This window comes from Caloenas nicobarica, chromosome 1 (assembly GCF_036013445.1).
Source record: "Caloenas nicobarica isolate bCalNic1 chromosome 1, bCalNic1.hap1, whole genome shotgun sequence".
NCBI classification, from domain to species: Eukaryota; Metazoa; Chordata; class Aves; order Columbiformes; family Columbidae; genus Caloenas; species Caloenas nicobarica.
The window spans coordinates 84,646,360-84,665,806 of record NC_088245.1 but is presented as its reverse complement, the minus strand read 5'-3'; the positions used below and the strand labels follow the sequence as shown (position 1 = coordinate 84,665,806).

The 19,447-nt window shown below is 41.0% G+C and overlaps 1 protein-coding gene across 1 annotated transcript in view; it reads right to left on the bottom strand.

The window, feature by feature from the left end:
* Positions 1-19,182, bottom strand: part of LOC135987752 (ovostatin-like) — a 32,487-nt gene extending 13,305 nt beyond the window's left edge. The window contains exons 1-21 of the mRNA XM_065632894.1: positions 19,162-19,182; positions 18,969-19,039; positions 17,096-17,279; positions 16,231-16,387; positions 15,334-15,386; positions 14,799-14,819; positions 13,688-13,856; positions 12,364-12,448; positions 11,549-11,666; positions 10,746-10,866; positions 10,409-10,518; positions 9,146-9,304; positions 8,248-8,475; positions 7,979-8,036; positions 6,609-6,754; positions 6,049-6,198; positions 5,243-5,413; positions 4,516-4,648; positions 3,078-3,177; positions 1,889-2,117; positions 1,173-1,299 (exon numbers count right to left, since the gene is read on the bottom strand). Of these exons, the coding sequence (XP_065488966.1) occupies positions 1,173-1,299; positions 1,889-2,117; positions 3,078-3,177; positions 4,516-4,648; positions 5,243-5,413; positions 6,049-6,198; positions 6,609-6,754; positions 7,979-8,036; positions 8,248-8,475; positions 9,146-9,304; positions 10,409-10,518; positions 10,746-10,866; positions 11,549-11,666; positions 12,364-12,448; positions 13,688-13,856; positions 14,799-14,819; positions 15,334-15,386; positions 16,231-16,387; positions 17,096-17,279; positions 18,969-19,039; positions 19,162-19,182 (2,611 nt within the window). The remainder of the gene's footprint in view (positions 1-1,172; positions 1,300-1,888; positions 2,118-3,077; positions 3,178-4,515; positions 4,649-5,242; positions 5,414-6,048; positions 6,199-6,608; positions 6,755-7,978; positions 8,037-8,247; positions 8,476-9,145; positions 9,305-10,408; positions 10,519-10,745; positions 10,867-11,548; positions 11,667-12,363; positions 12,449-13,687; positions 13,857-14,798; positions 14,820-15,333; positions 15,387-16,230; positions 16,388-17,095; positions 17,280-18,968; positions 19,040-19,161) is intronic.
* Positions 19,183-19,447: the final 265 nt, after the last annotated feature.

The window sequence follows — 19,447 nt, the reverse complement described above, 5'->3', positions numbered from 1 at the left end:
TCTTCAATGACTACAGTTAACCCTGGTTTTCACTACCTCTACTAGGCTGATGGGCTACTGAGAAAAGTATTTTCTCTTCAGGCAGCTCAGTAGAAATAGATTTCATGAAGGCTCCCTGTCTGTCTGCTAGTGGCAAGGCGTGGTTGCCTGGAGCCCTAGCATGAGGAACAAAATAGGGCTGATCCTGGCCAAACAACTGACAGTACCCTCTACCAATTTCCACCTCTTCTTGGCCTTGTGTTGAGTTTTCACTGGCCTAGGGCAGTGTTGCAATAGTTATAGTCCTGCTGCCTCTTTCATTCAGATGGAATTTGTTAACTGAAGGACAACACTGAGGAGCAGCACTGAGGAGCGACCCTGAAGTGATCAGCTTTGCAGGCGTTACTTCATCCCTGCAAGCATTGCAAACTGGAAATCCAAAGGAGTTTTTTACTTGGAACAGAATGCATTATCATTATCAGGGAGAGACACCAACTTTCTTTTTTTCTGCTCTGCCATATTATTTCACTGTACATTCAGTTTTCACCTCAATATAAGTTTGCATCTTTCTCAGTGAGTTTGAAGGAAATCAGTTATTGGGTTTTAGAAACAACCTTGTAAAGAAAAGGTCCATCTGTGTTTAGTTTTGAGAAGAATCTTTGCTAATTAAAAGGTTTTGTAACTTTTGGGGCACTTACACATGCAAGCCATTGTAACTGGGTTTTTTTAAAAGACAATGTTGACTTGAAGGCAGTGTGAATTAAAACAGGTGTAAAATTGAGGAGGAGCAGTGTCCTCTTTGCCCATTGAAGATCCAGTCCAAAATTATTAGCAAATTTAATTTTTACTGAATACGGTTGGTTAGATGCAAAACTGCCAGCTGAATCATCACAGTCACATGAAATTCTGCCAGTATTTCATACATGATGTGATAAGTGAAGAGTTCTTCCTAAAATGGACAGGAAATTGACTACCAAAAATCGGAAGAGATAAAACACTAGAACAATCGACTGCTTATTCAGTGCATCTAAGGGAGCTTTAGCAGAGGTCCAATATTACATTTGTGGAGCAAGTAATGGAGCTGTCCAAAAAATGCCTGCCTGTGCATTATTGATGCTGCATTAAAGAGTGGGAGTGACAGAGGTAGAAAGATCAAACAGGGATATATCAAGGTGATGAAAAGACAAACTTACCAAGTTTCTTTGGGCTAACAGCCCAAATATAGGTTTTTCTTTCATTGGCGCACACCCTTGATGTGTTGCCCTCTGGTGAAAGGATTTCTGCCGTGTAGTCACTCGACTTTGCCAGTGTGGCACTGATCTGAGACAAAGAAAGAAGCAGCAAGTTTACAAATGAAGTAGGCTGCCCCTAAAGTTAGGCTGCAGAGCAAGGGAGACTTGCTGGAGAAGCTATTTGTCATCTGAATCTGTGGGATGCTATCAGGACAGAAGGATGGGGTACTTCTCTGAGGAAGTGGCAATCCTGTCTCTTTTCTGCCCACCGTTGTCTGGCTTTGACAGAAGTATACCTAGGTGTCTGTGTTCATTAGTCAAGTCTTCTTATGAGTTCCTGCTGCATGCAACATAATCAATATGTATTCTGTTTTGCACAGCATAGGACCCATATCCTCTACTCAAGTTCATCCTTCATGAGCAAGAAGAATTAAATTACGTAGGGATAAGGAACGAGTTCTTGTCTTCTCTGGACCAACCACAGCTGTCATAGGACACATTTTCCTAATGTTATGACACAGGGATGGGTCCAGAGAGAGAGGGTGAGAAAGGAATATGTCAGGCTAAAGCATAAGTTAAACACTTATTTCTGCATTTCTGATGCATTATGCAGGAGAATGCTGGGATCTCTGGGGAATAGACAAACCATGTAGGAAGTAAAAGGGAAGTTGATGTACCTGGATGCATTTGTTGAGGTAGTTGAAGACATTGGCTATTAAATTAAATTTTTCTCCTCGAATGACAGAGTACGGCAAGGTGAGATCCACAAAGAATGGTTGAAATGCTGTCAGTGAAACAGGTGAGGTGATACCAAAACCGGCATAATCCTGCACACAGAAAGCACTGGCTTTCCATTCTGTGATGGTGTCAGGAATGGTGTAAAAGACATTGACCTCTCCTCTGGAACTGAGGAAAATACAAAAAAATGGAATGAGCAATGTTCTTCGGCATCTTAAAGCCAAATTGTAGAACAGGTTCCCTGCTTGAATTAGTGGATTGATTTCAGCTGGGATAGCATTAATTTTCTTCACAGTAGCTAGCATGGGGCTGTGTTTTGGATTTGTGCTCTGCTTGTGTGTGCGGCTTTTGCTTTACTTATTATACTGTCTTTATCTCAACCCATGAGTTTCCTCACTTTTATTCTTCTGATTCTCTCCCCTATTCCACTGCAGGGGACTGAGCGAACAGCTATGTGGTGCTTAGTTACTGGCTGGGGTTAAACCATGGCAGTACTTCTGTTTTCATCTCACTTTCTGCAAGATACTGCTTTAAATTTTAAAAATATTATAAAGCTGGAAGTAAAGAGGAATGTGCTGGTGAACTGCATGTTAAAAAGCACTTGCAAAAGCACTCAGCTTTTAAAATTTAGAAATACCATTTGTTTAAATACCATAATGCCCAAACATAGAGATTAGAACCTATAAATTTAGATTAATGTTCTAGAGCAGCCCCTGGATACATAGTTAAGATGGAGATATTCTCATTGCAGATGCTATGACATCCTGGAAAAAAAGTCAAAATGACCTGAGTTTGCTGCTGCTGCATTAAAAATATTATGAAAAACAACAAGTTTTGCTCCTCATCTCTCCTAAGCAGATGCTCTTATTTTACTCTTAGCCCTTATTTTTCCTTCCCATCAGAAGGACGGTGGACAGAGTACAGATCAGATGTCACTCAAAGTTCAAGTAGGTTTGACACAGTGTCCAAGGTTGGGAGTTCGATGGTCATTGAGCAACATGGGAAAAGGAGACCTACATCTACAAAGCAAACATATGTTCCATGGCTTCTTCCCATAACTCATTTCGGGAACATGTATGAACTCAAAAATCCACATGAAAGGTAAGAAGTGAAAATAAACATACTCACTCAGTATGAACCAGATCCCAAATCCAGGTCTCAGGGAAGAATTTCCGAACAGTGTTACCACCACCAACACCACCACTTCCAGCAAAGACCTTTGACTCTGCTAGAAGATTGGGTATAGTTAAAGTATAATATTAGAAACGTAATGCCAGAAGAATCTGAACTGCTGTGAAACATGTTCAACAACGTAAATGAATACTAAGTATTTCATTTGAGCATTTTTCCATTATTTTTCCCGTTTAAAAAAAAATGCAATGGATATGGGGTACAGGAAAAAAACAATTTCTTAAGTATTCTTTTTCTCCATGGGAAAACACTAGAAAATGTAGCTATTTCACAAGACATTTCACTTCATTTCATATTGAAAGGTCTCATTATCCAGTTAGAAAGGCATGTCCCCCATCCTCTAGCAATAGCTCTCTTTGATTTACAAATGGGCAACAGTAGCCAGTATTGTCACGAAAGCTTATAATGCTTTACAAACCTCCCTCAGAATTCAATCATTATTATCTAGTAGTTAAAACTGGAGCTGAATATCCAGCCCATTGGAAAACTACTTTCGTTCACATAATCAAACCACAGGTCTGATATTAGGAACCAAGGTCGTCTTTCCAGTTTTGCCATGTGCTCATTTGTGATGTCCAACAACACATTTAGCATGGAGGTACCTCAGATTTCCTACCCATACCATGGAAGTAACAATACTTTCTTATTTTGCTGGATTTAGAATCATAGAATCACAGAATCAGTGAAAAAATCTAGGCTGGGAGGAATATATGGAGTTCTTTAGTCCAATCTCCTTGAAGCAGGACTAATTTCAAAGTCAGATCATGTTGCTTGAGTGTCTTGTCCAGCTCAGTTTTGAAAATCTGCAGTGATGGAAATTCCAAAACCTCCTGGAGAACCCCTCCTAGTATAGCACAACTCTCATGGGGAATAACTTCTTCCTAGTGTTGAATAACACTTTCCTTTGTGGCAATCTATGACTGCTACTTTTTCTCTTTTGCTGAGCAACCTGACTTGGGAAAGAAGATAATCATAACTCTTGCTGATGCATAAAATGCTTTGGAGACTATGATAAGTGCTGTGTGGATTCTTAACACTGGCAATTGCCATTATTTTTCTGCAGTGAAATTTCCTTTTAAATACTTAATTGAATTGTGATTTGATGAAACCTGAAAAACCCTAAAAAACTAATATAAGTTTAAGAGGAAGCAGCATCCCAGTATTTCCTGTCTTTTCTATGTGCACCCTATGCCTAAGTGAAAGAGAATTGATTCTACTACAAGGAATGTCAGAAGGAGTTTGCTAGAGGCAAACTGTGACACATAGACCTATTCCCCCCCAAAAAACCTCAATGTTCTGGCTGTTATTTAAATAGGCAACAGTTTTGAACATCAGGCAGACTAGAACTGGAGATACAGTATGAACCTTCTTTTACCTATGCCATAGACATTGATAGGGGTGACACGATGGTCAAAATAGGCAGGGTAGTCTTCTATTTCTGATCTGTCTTCATTGCATAGAACTGGTTTCCGCAGCACAGAGTTGGTGAAAACCTTCAGACCCATATCCTGAATATGAAAGAATCAATCAAGTCACTCAGGTCATGCACTAGCTACCACTGCATGCCACTTCTTCCACTTTTGTTATCATACCTCATCTCTCTCCTTCCTCCTCACATCCCACTCTTTCAACACTCAGTGTCACAACTCACTCTTTCTCTCCAACCTCCATATCTTTCTTACAGAGCAGTGACACCTGGTCTTCTGTGAAGAGCAGTAATGATGGAGCTTATGTTAGGTCTTAGGCTATGGGACCAGTGGGAATGAAGGCAAATGTATCAAGAACCAAGTGGCCTGCATCATGGACCCAGATCTTTACCAGGAATGCCTGAGGTCATGAGTCAAGGCTATAGTCCTCCTTAGAAAATGTCTACTAAAGTATGGGGAGGATCCCAGCAAGTATATCTAATAGTGACTCTCAGTCCTCTTGAATAAGAGGTGGGGATGAGAAGACAGAAACTGAGTGATCGGAGACTTTAGGCAGCTCCAGGCATCAGCTGCCTTCTCTTAGCAGTAAGAACCACCACCTGTGAAAGTTTAATGCTAATGTGCAAGAATTCTTCTGGAACATCTCCTACTTAAAGAACTGCACAGAGCACATACCCTGAAAATCCTGTAGACATCACCATCACGACTGACATTCACAGGTTCATAGTACAAGCCATCAAAAAAGGTGGTTTTGACTGGAGTACATCCCTCCGGCTTATCATCTTCCAGGTTGATCCCATTGTAGTAGTAGCCATATAAATCACTCACACTAAGTTGGTGGTACACCTGGGAGGTGAGAACAATTAGTCTAAGCACAAGAAAGGTCCCAGGCAGGTGCAAAATCACATATATTGAAAGCTTATGGGTGGCCCCTGAGCAATCCCATAGACTGCAGTGGTTTGCCTAGTGATGCCTATCTAGAGATGAATGAACAATTTGGCTGATACACAAGAAGGAGCAGATTCTACACCCCTTCTTCTGAGATGTAATGGCTTTGTGGGGTGAACTTAAGCAAGAAACACAGAGATATACTCTTGAGTTATGCAGAGAGGAGGCTGGAGTCCAACAAGATACTAGCTGACATCTACAGCTTTGTTATGCGCCCAAGGCCTGTTTGAGTCATAAAATGCAATTTTGACATAATCACTCCTCAGGGAGGAAGTATGCTTCCAAGGATTTACATTAAGCATATTGTTAGGACATGTCTTACACTGCCATGCTTTCCAAAAGTAAATATTCCACTATCAGGTTCTGGCTTTGAAGTGTACAACTGCCATAGACCTTTCTTTAATCACCGAGATGTCTATTTCCAAGGGAAAAATAAAAACACAGCCAGCAGCAGAGAGATCACAGATGGGAGTTAGAATGTCATTCTGGATGTTCCTAGGTCAAAAGAACATGGGACTGGGGATGTAGCTTACACTTTCAGCAGATAACTCTTGCTCAGGCTGAAGAAGAAGGACACTCTGATCCACAGCTCTCAGGGCACAGTAGGAGTTGGCAGCAGCTTCAAGGTGGAGACTGACTTTAGAGCCTGGGAGACCCTGCTTCTCAGAGAACTCGAGCTGGAGCTGGAAGTGAATAAATCCAAGACAAACACACAGAAATTAGGAGAATAAGCTAAAATAAATAAAATAAATAAATCTAAATCTAAATAAATCTAAATCTCACCTTTCACCAGCACTCTATTCTCTGTGGGGAAAAGCTCTTACCACTAGATGGCCCTTCTGAATCCCTATTCTGTAAAATTGCACAACCTCTGTAACCCCCAAGTCACCTCCCTCTTCACTCTCCATTAAGACCTTAGTTTGAGTCAGAGCATATGTGTCAATTCCAGGGACAGCTTCTCATGTTCCCAGGCACATCTGTACCTTTTCCATTCCTAAAGGCCATCCCAAGTGCAGGGCTCTTGATAAAGTCATTGTCCCCTAAACAAAGAACCAGCTGTTATAGCCCTTCATAAGAAAGTGAAGGTTTTAACCTTGTTTTTGAAGCATACATCGCTGTGTATCCAAGAACTGTCAGCCACTATCTCCCCATGAGGATGCACTGTGTAGAGCAACAGCCTGAAGCTGGGGGCAAGCTTCTCAGTGACAGTCAGTGTGATGAAGAATGTACCTTTTGGAGCTGTGGAAGTAACGTGGAACAGGGGAGGAGAAGCCAACAAAATATATTAGACAAAACTCAGCTTCAGTGGAAGTACCACATATTTATCCATGACCTAACAGAACCTTTAAGAACAGGGAAGTTGAATATTGGAAGATTCATCTCTCAGTGGCTGAGGAACAACTCCCATCAACAAGACAACAGATACAAACTGGAAGATGCTGAGAGCAGGGTGCTTTGCAGAGAGGGGTCTGAGTTGAGTAGAAGTTGGACAGGCAAATCTGTGCATGATTGCTATGAGAAGAACACAACATTGCCTTTGGGCCTCAAATCTAGAACTTTCTATATCAAAGGAGATAGGCCAATCTCCTGAACTAAGGGAGACCTCTTTTAACACTAGGAAATACAAAGTTCTTATCTACATGGATGGCAACTACTAGACCAGGAACAGGAAATTAAGCTTTTGCTCAGTGATGAGTCACACACTATCACACACCTTAGTGTTAGCCCCCAATAATATGGAAAAAACACATGGCTGCAAGGTGATTTCATGAAGGGAAAAATCATGTGACATAGCTGTCTTCTGATGAATGGGATGACTTTCCCTAAACCACAGGGGAACATATACTGTGCAGCCACAGTGCATGAATACCCACAGAAAGACCAAAGATGGCAAATACTAAGGAACAAGTTCTATATGTAGAGTGAGGCTTACTTAAGCCACCTACTGAAGACCAGTTTCTGCAAGAAAAGGTATTTTTAACAATGAAAGAACAAATTTCAGTTTGTTGTGATTGATAGGCTCATTGTCATCCGTGGGTATTTGGAGACTTCAAAAAATGCAATGAATTCCAAGCAGTTAACTGCTGAATACCCCTGTCAAATGGGGCACCTATTATTTCAAACTTCAAAACATTTCAGTCTTCTAATTGGAGAAACCTGGATGTCATAGGATAACTGTGAAACTGCAAATACAAATACTCCTTGGCAAGAAATAAAACAGAAGAAGGTTAGTTTCCTTGCTGTTTGATTGCAACGAAATTTTCATCTTTCAACTAACAAGATGAATTTCAGTATCATATGGGAGATTGGCTAGATGCTGCAGCAAGAGCGAATGATACTGTGACTGGTGACAGGTCATGGAGTTTAATCTGCAGTCCTCTGCTTTCATCCCTTCTTACAAAACTTACTAATGGTCTGGCACTCTTCTCTGAAGTATTAGTTGTAATACAGCTTAGAACTTACCACCAGAGATGTTGATTTGCTTCTGGCCACTGAGAACAATTTTTCCTTTTGTCATGACCTGGGCATAGAAAAAAACTTATGAGACAGGATCAAAAGCACATTCTCCCTTTCTCCATAAAGTTGTTGAATTTGAGCAGTGTTCTGAGATGCTTCAAAGGCCATCAAGGCAAGCTGTGATCTGTAAGCACTGTCTGGCCTAGAGACTTCTGCCTTATATGGTGTTCAAGAGAAGATGAAAGAGATGTTTTGGTAGTCAAGGTAGCACCTACCACATAGTAGAAGCTTGTGTGCCTGACATTCCTGTAGCCTTCTCTGTTCAGGACATAGTGAACCTTGATCCTTCGCTGCTGGTGACAGCTGAGCTGCTCCTTCACTGGCTCGATTTTCACAAAGCTGTTGGTCCTTGAGTAGAAACGCCGGACAAAGAATAAGGCTTGGGGCTCATTATCATTCCTCCAGATGAAGTCGTCTTCACAGTCATCTGGTGCCTGCCTGGCCTATGAAGCAAAAGAGCCATAGATGGGGAATCAACAAAGTGGAAAATGAAAAAATGACAGGAAGGTGAGAGGCAAAGGCATCTTCCCTCTAAAATATTTTATTAGGAAGTTGAATTTGTGGGGCTGTTTAAGCCAAGAGCAAGAGCTGGTGTGAAAAACTTGTGCTTCATCAGCCCAGAGCGGGGGGCCTTCTGGACACCCTAATGTATCCTGACACCTGTGGCACATTGCAGTAAGGAGGTTATTTCAGATTCTTGCAGGCTTAGGACAGGTTGTGTAAACTGTTAGGAGTTATCATGAGTTAGAATGCCACTGTTCCCAAGAAGCTGGTGTGCATCTGAGCTGGGTGGGGAAGGCAGGGCAGTCTGTGAGAAAGGTCCTCTAGTGCACAGAATAAAGAGAAGGAAGAAGGCTGCAGAAAGGGCTTCTGAGCAGAGGGTAAAGTAAGGAGGTGCTGAAGATTGCTGCAGCCCAAACACACCTGGAACACAGTCTGCCACTTCTTAACACTGGTTCTTTTTCATATTAATTTCATACAGGTTGCAGGTGTTGGTGGACTGCCTAGTTTCCTCATCTGAAACAATCCTGCCAGTACCCACTGATTGCTCCTAGTCCTTCTTTCCAATTAAGTATTTTTTCAGGAATTAGACTGAAGCCTGTATTCACTTACATGCAGCTTAAAATTCGGATCAAAGAAGTTGGACGTGTCAATGGAAAAAGCAGCAGTGCCATTCTTGTCAGTGGTATAGTTGGCCAGGTACTCTTCATTGAGCTCCAGAAGGACAGTCCTATTGGGAATGGGCTCACCATCCATATTAGTCACAGTGATCTGAACACAAAGAAAACCCAAGGGATTCAGAAAACAAACAAACAAACAAACAAACCAACCACAAAAAACCCAAAGCAAAACAAAACCAAACAAACCAAAACAAACCACACACACAAAGACAAACGGGAAATGTGGTGTTCACCAGAGGATGCTCACTTAATTACTGAGGACAATTGCAGGGCATAGAAATCAAGAGTGAAATGTATTTAAGAGGCGAATGCTCCTCAGTATTTTGAAGGAGCAGAAGCTCTGTGGCAAGCAAAGGTAGGAAATTCCCATTAGTGTAAGGACAAACTATACATCACAGATGGAGAAGAAATTGTTTATATATGTGATCTTGTATAAATGATTATTTTAATGAACAGTCCTCTGTTTCTCTTCAGTGACGGTTAATTCAATGCACCATCACATAAGTTAAAAACTACTGAGTGAGAGATGATGGTTTAAATTCTTACCTCCTGCTCTGAGCAAATAGAAAGAGGGGAACTCCAGAGCACACACTCTTTGGAGGGCACTGATTAACAAGCCTAAAGCAATCAGATGACTTTGTGGCCACAGGTAACCTGTGGAGCTCAGTACCACCTCCCATCTCCTGGGCACCTGTGCATACCTTCTGTCCCCATTGTGTATCAGGATGATGCTGTATGGCTCATCCTCTTTTCTGTGCCTGGGTTTATCCCGCATGTGCAGGTTGGTAAGAACTTGGAAAGTACTCCAACACGTATACTGCTCTAAGTAAAAATCCCTGTGACTGGGTGATGCAATGCAGGGTAAATTCTACCTTCAGTTTAGGCACAACTGTTGCTGAAGTAGTTTCTTGCAGACTCTTCCCTATTCATATGACCTTTCACTTACCCATCTTTTAGGCATTCTCTAATTATGGCAGAAGAGAGATCCTAACACTGCAGGTATAATATGATTTTCTTATTTTCTCTAGGAGCACCTAATGTAGTGAAAGAACTATGCAGCAGTCACTGTTACACAGCATTACCATGGGAAGTTGTCAGCACAGAATCAGGGGACATCTGTAAATGGGGCAATACAGAGATCATCATGCTGGACATCAGGGAGTTTTGATCTAAATATACCATCTCGGGTACCCACCTCACCATAGTAAGGAATTCCTCTCTTGTAATAGAGATCCATATTCTTGAAGATCACTCTGTCGTTTTCTTCATTGACTGCAACATAGTCATAGCCTTTCATCTGGATACCTTTAAGATACACCCAGTATAAAGGGGAGGAAACAGAAATCAGACATGGGCAGAAAACTGTTTCTTTTGGAAAACTATAGGAGCAGAGATGCTCTGGAGGGAGAGCTAAACAAAGAAAATAGTGATTATTGGTTGTTTGCTGCACAGGCCAGGATCCAGGAGATTCCTCTCAGAAAATACCACCTATTAGCTTTAACCAGCTACTCCTAGCCTCCACTTGGTGTTACCTGTCCCATTTTCAGTGACGATACTTTCTACATTGAGGCTGGCATACATCCTGGCATATCTGCGGTAGAGCTGGAATGTTTTGATGGAGATGACAGTGTTGAGGCAGCCATCCTTCCCCAGCTGAAAAAGGAGCACAAAAGGGAAAGCCCATTTTTCTCAAGGTTTGGAAAATTGCTCTTGAATCTGTATTTCTGGTTCTCTGAAGAGCTTCATGCCTCTGCTCACATCTTCAGCTCCTACTTTCTACTCACTCCCCTCCTACCATACGCTTCTCACTTTCTGGCTCCCTTCCCAGCTCATTGTTTCAATATCATCTACCCTTGCACCTGGGAACCTCACTTCTCACTCCCCGTAGTCCTCTCTGTGATCACATCCCTTTTCAAACCCATTTTGCATGATGCCTGAGCTATATGACCAGAGCACTTTGAGTCTGATCTAGTGGAGAAATTAATTGGTAGTTTAACATTAAGAGTCCTCAAAGATTCCCAGTACAGATCTGCTGATTACATTTTGTAAGAACACAGCTCTGGTATTTTTGGAATGATCACAAATTTGTAGTTTCATAAGCTTCCTTCCCTCCTACTGACTCCTTCTGAGGGAAAATCCAAAGTCTCCTAATAAGGTCATTGGTAAAAACTACCTTTATGATCTTCCAGCATTGCCTGTGAGATAGTGAGAAAAAAACATGCCTCTGGGATTGTCTCAGTCATGTTCTCCAGAAAATGAATGAGACCACTCAACACCATTCTACATGTTGGGTAGTAAAGCTGCCTGGGAAGAAAGGCCTTGCTCTGTGTCTTACCAGTCCAGTGACAGCTTCACAGGCTTCTTTCTGGTTTTGCTCACATCGTGGATAATACAAGTGCTGCTGACACACATTAATTTGGGCATTCCCTTGTACCGGTTGGCCATAAGTGTACCTAGGAGAGGAAGAGACAGCAGAATCCATTCAGGTGAACTTAGCATGAAATCTGCAAAGATTGCAGAGCAATGAAGACTCTAAACCCCTCAGGAGCACCCAGACCACAGACAGAAGAGCAGCTGGGGATTAGTTAGCCCTAGCAGAATTTGCTTCAACTATTTTTAGGCTGTTTCTGGCATCTTGTTAAAAAAGTCTTCTTTACCATTGTCTTCGTGTGGTCATTCTTCAGTGTCTGAAGCTGGAAAGTGGTGCTGGGCTTGGGGCTTGGCTTGGCTTCCCTGCTGCTTGTTTTTTCTAATTAGTGTCTTATGCAAAGCAGGACATACTGCAGAAAGATTTCCATCCAACCCTTTAGCTCATGAGACCCTGTCCTTTGGCAGCATCACAGATGGCAACCTCAATGATAGACTCTCCTTTTGTACTCCTTCTCTCCTTTTCTGTAATAACATAAAACAACAGCTACCAAGTATGGACCACTTGATACCATCAAACTGTTGGACACACAAATTCTCCCAGTTCTAATTCTTCTATGTAGCAGGAGGAGAGTTATCATATATCATGTCATAGAAGTCATAGCTAAAGGGATTCCTCTAACTCTGAATCAGCAGCAGGGTCTCTGCTTTCCAGAATGGCACAACATCCTCTCTCCGCTGTTTCTTGTGCACAAATGTGCCATTCTCAGCTCAGATACTTACGAAGCACAAACATTCACCCTGATTTCTTCATCAAAGAAAGAGATCCTCTGTGGCACACTGGTTGTCACTTCAAATTTTGGCAGCACTGGGAAAGCAATGTGAATACAACTGATCAGCAGCTGTATGCCATTGGCAGGTGTGTGTGTAAAACAGTAAAAAAACAGTTGGTAAAGGCATTTTCACCAACAAGGGAGAGGGAATCGTTCAGAGAAAAGTCTACATAGGAACTGGCTGTAGGATATTATTGGAGAAAAAAATAACTTTTAGTGGTAAGATGAGTAACTTTATTAAATGCAACAATAATCATACTAATAATGATAACAGTCACAGTAAGAATGGTAATAAATCACTTTAATTTGCTATCCATTTTCCTCAAGAGAAATGTAGGAGTAATGCTGATGTCCCAAACTAGTTATGCCCTGGAGAACAGAAGTCATTATGCAATCCAGCCCCATTGAAGGAAAAAGGCAACAGATAAAGTAAAATAGTAAAATCAAATAAGTCACTGTCACTCCCTCTTTTCAGCTTATCCTTTGCCCCAGGTCACCAGCCATAATGACAATATAACTGGAAAAGGCATTTTTCTGGCACACTTGTACACAGGAGACTGGAAAGTGTGAAAGAGGTATGCAAAGTAAGCAGGAAAGGTGCCTTATTACACTTACAAAAAACCTAAACAACTGGTAGTTGTTGGTCAAGCCTTCTCTGTAGACTATTAAGGAAAACCTGCCACTAAAAGATGAGAAAACTTGTAAAACCAAAACCAATTTAGCAACTCCCTTGATATGGTCTGTTCCAGAGAGTAAACAGATCACTATGAGGGCTTTGGCACCTCCATTACCCCCTGTTTTCCATCTTGCACTTCCACTGGCTATCCATCCTCCTCTAGTAACAATCTGGTACCTATTATTAATATTTAATCTGTCTGATAGATAATATCTTCAGATTTCTACTGCGTATTTTAGCCTAGTGCTCTTCATATGGTGATGGCCTCCACAAAAGAGGACAGGCTTGACTCATTCATTCTGCCTCTGAACAGATGGGAAGTGTAAGGCCTGAGTGATGGAATTTGGATTCCAAAGTCACACGGTGACTTTGTGCCAAGTCCAGAAAAGAATCAGACTCCTAATTTAATTCCCGAAAAGTGTTGCCTTCTCAGCATTTCCTTTTTTCATTTCTTGCCTTCACTTTCTCCACCCAGCCCTCTCCATGCCTTTCATTCTCAAGGCATGAAGTAGAGAATTCAAAGCCCTTAGACTCTGCATTAGACTTAGGAAAAGCCAACCTCACCGCTGGTGCAGGGCAGTTCACAGCCATTGCTTACCATATTCCTCCACCCTGAAGTAGTGGTACTTTTTTTCACCAGACTTCCTCTCCACCGTGATGTGGTAGGACCCCAGAATAGGCTCTGGGATTAGTGGAAAGGAGAGCTGGACAATTCCATGCTTAGATGCTACCTCCAGCCACTGGAAGATCTTGTTTTTCTCTGGATCCTGGAGAGTGGGAGAAAGAGATGTACCAAAATGTTTATCACACTGTTTCTTGTTCTTGCCTTCTTCTAAGTTTTGTGTCCTGGCATATTGGCTCAGTGACTCACAGTGTGACTGTGAGTTTGGGCTGATGACATATGGTCTGACTTCCCATTAATTTTCCAGATCTATTTGTGCATTAAAGAAGTCTAAGTTTATGTTTAACTGGAAATTAGCTACACTGCCAGATGATCTCAGATCATCAAGGAACAGTACATGGTTGGGACTTAGGTTGCTTATCTGTAACTTTTCTAGCGTAAGTCTTTCTGACTCAACTGTTCCTGTAAAATGGGAATTGCCCAGGGAAGTGGTGGAGTCACCATTCCTAGAAGTGTTTAAAAGGCATTTAGACAAGGTTCTTAGGGACATGGTTTAATGCTAGAGTTAGGTTAGGTTATGGTTGGACTCGATGATCCTGAGGGTCTCTTCCAACTGAAATGATTCTATGATTCTATGAATATTACACTGGCCTCCTTTAGACAGTGCTTTGAGATCTGGTGATGTGAAAAGCAGTAGGGAACTGATTCATTCTTAGCTTGTCCCCCAGCAGAACATGACATTTCAGAAAGTTATTATTCTTCTGCCTGTATGAGAATTAGGCTATTTCACCAGCCAATTTACTGTAGTCCTACCAAAGTAAGACTATGCTGAACACTCTTGTTTGAATCCTAACAAAAGACACAGTAACAACCCCATGTCATCTCTGAATAACATCTCCAGTCCTGCTGATTTCTTCTCCTCTAGTGTCTGATAATTTGTACTGTCACTGTTCAACCTCAAGTCCATTGGCTTTAGACGGTGTGCTTTGAGTGGGTGTCCATTAGCTATTGACACTCTGGGGAATGATGAAGGATACATAGCCTTTGCAAAGCAACTTGTGTTTTAATGGTATATTGCATATCTTACCTCAATGATGATTCGGGGATACTGGAAGAGGAAAAAAAAGAGAACAAAATTAAAAAAAAAAAAAAAAAAAGAAAGAAAGAAAAATTAGCAAAACATCAAGGAAAATTAACTGTGGAAGTTAAAAAATACTAGAACATAAAGAAGGCTGTGGACAGCTTTCTCTGGATACAGAAAACTGAGTCAAGGAAACAATTTGAAACTCGTGTCTGTAATTAAAGAGATATTTTAAAAAGTATAACCTGTTTGTGAATTTATGTTTTCTACAAAAAACATCTAGTCTTTTTCTACATATCTGGGGCAGGTGAACTGCGGTGACTATAAAATCTGAGTGCTGTGAGAGATTTCCAGGAGTGCTTTCAGATCTTTTGCCCTCTATAAAGGCAGGAAAGGGACAGATTGTAAGGAATTACAGCAGTTCTACAAAAACATCAGAAGGCCTACTGCAGGCTTTTATTCAATTTCCAAGAGAACGAGTCTCAGCAAACAGGTACCCCAAGAAGGTGCCTGAAAAATCTTGACTATCACTCATACTTACTGTCTCCTGAACAGGTCTGAACTGGCTGTCCAAAGCGACCACACGAAACATCACTGAATAAGATGCAGGATACAAAAGGATCATTCACTTTAGCATTGGTTAGTCACTTTCAACATACAACTGAAACAAAGTTTTCCCAGGCTCTTAGGGAGAGCTAAAGAGTCCCCAGAGCACTAGAAAGGATTTGATTATCTTAGCAAATGAAAAAGATAACCAAAATAAACTTGTCAGCTGAAAGATCTTCAATTCTGACCCACTATGACTAAAGTGACATCTAAAGTAAAAAAAAATACTCCGTACTGCTTTAAATTCTTCTTGAAGGACTCCATTCTTTAGAGTATTTTCTAAAAAAAACCTGTCCATACAAAACCAATTTAATGAAAAAAATCAATGAGAAGGAAGAATTTGTCTTTATTCTAAGTGTAAACCCTGTGCAGCACTAAAGTATAATTATACTAAAGAGACAAGTAACTATACCACAGCTAGTACTTTCATTTAAATATCATGATGGAATCAGTGCTGTGAATTAGATTTGCAGTTGAGTAGAAGGAGCCGTTCACAGGAAGTGAATTTTATTAATTCCAAACTTCCAAATTTCTAAGGACACTATGTGACTGATCTCAGTAAACCTTGCAGAACTCAAGATCCTGTAAATGCATGTCACTCAATAAAGACACATGAACTCTACACATTTGTTGCAATTTTGTGAATTGGTTCTATTTTTCACTGACTTCTGATGAGCCCAACCTCAGATGACCATTATACACTATCTGAAGGATTGTTCATGTCTGTTGCAGTCCATGGTCTTTTCCTCCACAAGGGGAAGTCCTTGTCATTCTGAACCCACCCTTGCACTCAGTTTCCCAGCTCACTAGCTGACTCAGACTCCCCAGCCACCTTTTTGCCCTGGTTTGTAGATGGGTTTGTCCGTCTGGATGAAGACACTACTATCCACATTCTGAATCGCCACCGATCTTCTCTCAGCTAAGTTGACTGTGGTGCCTTTGGCAGAGAAGGAAATGAATGCCAGGGGGTCAGAAGCAGCAGGAGGAACCTGGGGAGAAACAAAACCCCAGAGGAAAAGTGGTAAATGAGATATGTTGAGGTCCCTTGATGCCCAGGGTCCTTGAGTAAGATACTGACTGTCACGTGAATCATAAATAGCTTGTGCAAAGTCATGAGAAACCTCATCTTTGCCAGTGAGATAGTCTCTGGGAATTTCTGCTGTGGAAGTCCCATAATCTGTCAACACATACTAAGGTCTTAAGCTATTCCCTGTCCTATATATTTCCTCATTTCGTGTAGCTACCTGCCTATATGCAGGTTGCCCCTGCCATATAGCTCAATTCTGAAGTGTTTCCTCCTGCTGCATTCTGGAAGACCTAACCTTGCGACTTTGTTGTTGTTTTATCTGTCCAGATCTTGCAGAGTCACATGAAAGGAAATAAGCATGTCCCAGCTGGGTTCTCCAGCTTGACAGTTGTGAGGGTCCCATAGGGCAGATACACCTGTGATGGTGATCAATAGCTTTTTTCTATTCACTCCATGAGTGGAGGTGGGAAGTCTTTCTCCAGCTCCTCCCTACAACTCGTATGTCTTTCTTTTTCCTGCCTATATTTTCAGTATTTCCAGCAGTTTATCTTTTTTTGTCCTTTTCACTGACCTCACTCTTCATTTTCTTGCCCTCACTGACAAGGAAAGTTGCACTCAGAAGTATTTCCAGCTGCTACATCCTCTTCGGTAGTCTCAAAAGAGAAAATACCTTGAACTCGCGGCACTTGAAGAAATCACTCCTTGTCACGAATTCCTCAAAGAGAGTCTTCCGGATACTGCCATATTCCAGGATGACACTCAGGGACAGAGGCTCCCTGAGGCTGTGGAACTGCACACAAGCAGTCTGTGGAGAGTCGCTCCGCACTACTGTCGGGACCAGCAGCACATACTGACTGTAGGAAGTCAAAACCAGACCAGAGAGTGCAGTCATGGAGGAAAGTCAAAGCAAACACAAGAGAAAAATACTACAGAAATGCCATACGTGTGAAGGAGGACATGGTCTAAAGCCAGCTTGAACCAGTGGAAGGATTTCCATTTCTTTCAGTGAATTCTGAACAATATGCTAAGAAAGTACAGATGACAATTTTTTGTCCCTTACAGTTCTTTCTGTGCTGAGAGACTGGCATCATTCTATGCTGTCTCTCACCCAGCATTATACTACATCTTTCCATTCCTGGTATTTATGCAGCTCCAACTACTAAAATGTTTAAACATCTGACAAGCATAGCTGCATTTATCATCCCATGACTTATATGTATACTTAAACCTCTGGAACCTCCCATAATGAGGACTGATATTTAGCTTCTTTTTGAGATCAATTACAAAAATACTAGTTAATATTTGCAATAAATTTTTAATTTCTTTTTCTCTGGATATCTCCCCTTCCAGATAAGAACTGACATATCATACGTCAATCAATATAATGCACAAGAAATTATCCTGCTTTTCGATTTTGCAGAATATTCCATGGAATGCTCAATCTAACCTGTGTGCTCTATTCTGTTTTCCAGCCTCAACCTGTGTTGCTTCCTTTGCTCCTTTCTTCCATTGGGCTTTTTTAGTTATGCTACTATCTATAATTAAAGTAGTCTTCCTTCCCCAGGTTCTTCCTCTGAAAAACATTCCTTCAGATTTGCTATATTTGGCTAAGGTTCTGTTGCTGGCCTCTGGTTCTCTGCTGCCCAAAATGCTCTTTGCAAATAACGTATGACAGAATTGATGAGTTGGTTCTGCAGCACAACATGAATGGCACAATCTTTTCTTGGTAATCTGATCCTTTCCCTTTTTTTCTCCCACAGCTCTGCTTGCTCATATTGTTGTTATTGTTATTTTCACTTGCCCAGTTCAGACTGCATGATATTCAAAGACCAGAAGTAAAATAATTAAAACCAACACTGTTCCTGAGTAAGCTAAACCCTCTGACTTTCACAGTGTTTTCCTTTAGAACTTTTGAGAAGGGGATTTAAGGACTAATGTTGGTGAATTTTTGAAAACTGTGGTTGAAATCTTCTGTTTGGATAAAGCCATGGACATTAACAGTGCTGTATAGGCTGTGACAGCACAGCAGGTGTAATACTAATACTAATACTAATACTAATACTAATACTAATACTAATACTAATACTAATACTAACACTAACACTAATACTAATACTAATACTAATACTAATACATGCTAGGATTGCCATTCAGCATAGTTCCTAGTACCAGACATTATCTGGCCTGCAACACCTCCTCATACACCATGTTTTCTCTGTACTGCTGATACATATAAATTCTGATCACTAGTATTACTTGCTAGTTTAGTCTTGAATACCGTCCTTACTTTATCCATTCAATTCAGAATTCATCTACTCCAGTTCTAGGTTTCTGCCATTCAAAACAGATTTTATAGCAGTTTTATGATGGAGAACATAATTCCAAATCTTCCTTCAATGTCCTCTACTTACATTCCAGACACATTTCAGAACCTATGTCTCAAACATCCCATTTATTATATAGCAATGTCCTAGAAGAAATTAACTGGTGGGAAATATAATAAAATATTTTATCATAAAAACACAGAATGTATGATCTCTTACGGTTCAGAAGACACTGTGGCAATCCAGTTCAAGGACAGAATACTCAGAAGAATTCTTGACCACATCTCTGTCTGTGAAGAAGAAAGAAGAGAGACTGATCTCAAGTGGACAGCCTGTATGCTGGCTTTTAAACTGGCATGAGATGGAGCTCCTCCTCCATGGCTTCAGTGATATTCTAACAAGAGATATCTACATAAAATTTGCATAGGTTCATCTTCCTTTCTCCTGTCTGTTCTCACACTCCTTGAACTCTCAAACCGGAGCTTAGGAAAGCATTCATATTTCACATAGCTTCGTGAGGTATTGCAAGCCAAACCGGTTCCTGCCCATCTGAATGTTTTATTGACGCTTACCTCTCTGATTACTGTGTCATTGACTGAAGGTTCCTTAATGTTCCAACCCATATTTGCCACTGGTCAAGTATTTCCTTGTCCTGTGAAGATCTCCCATAGATATATCTCACAAAGCAGAAGTAATCA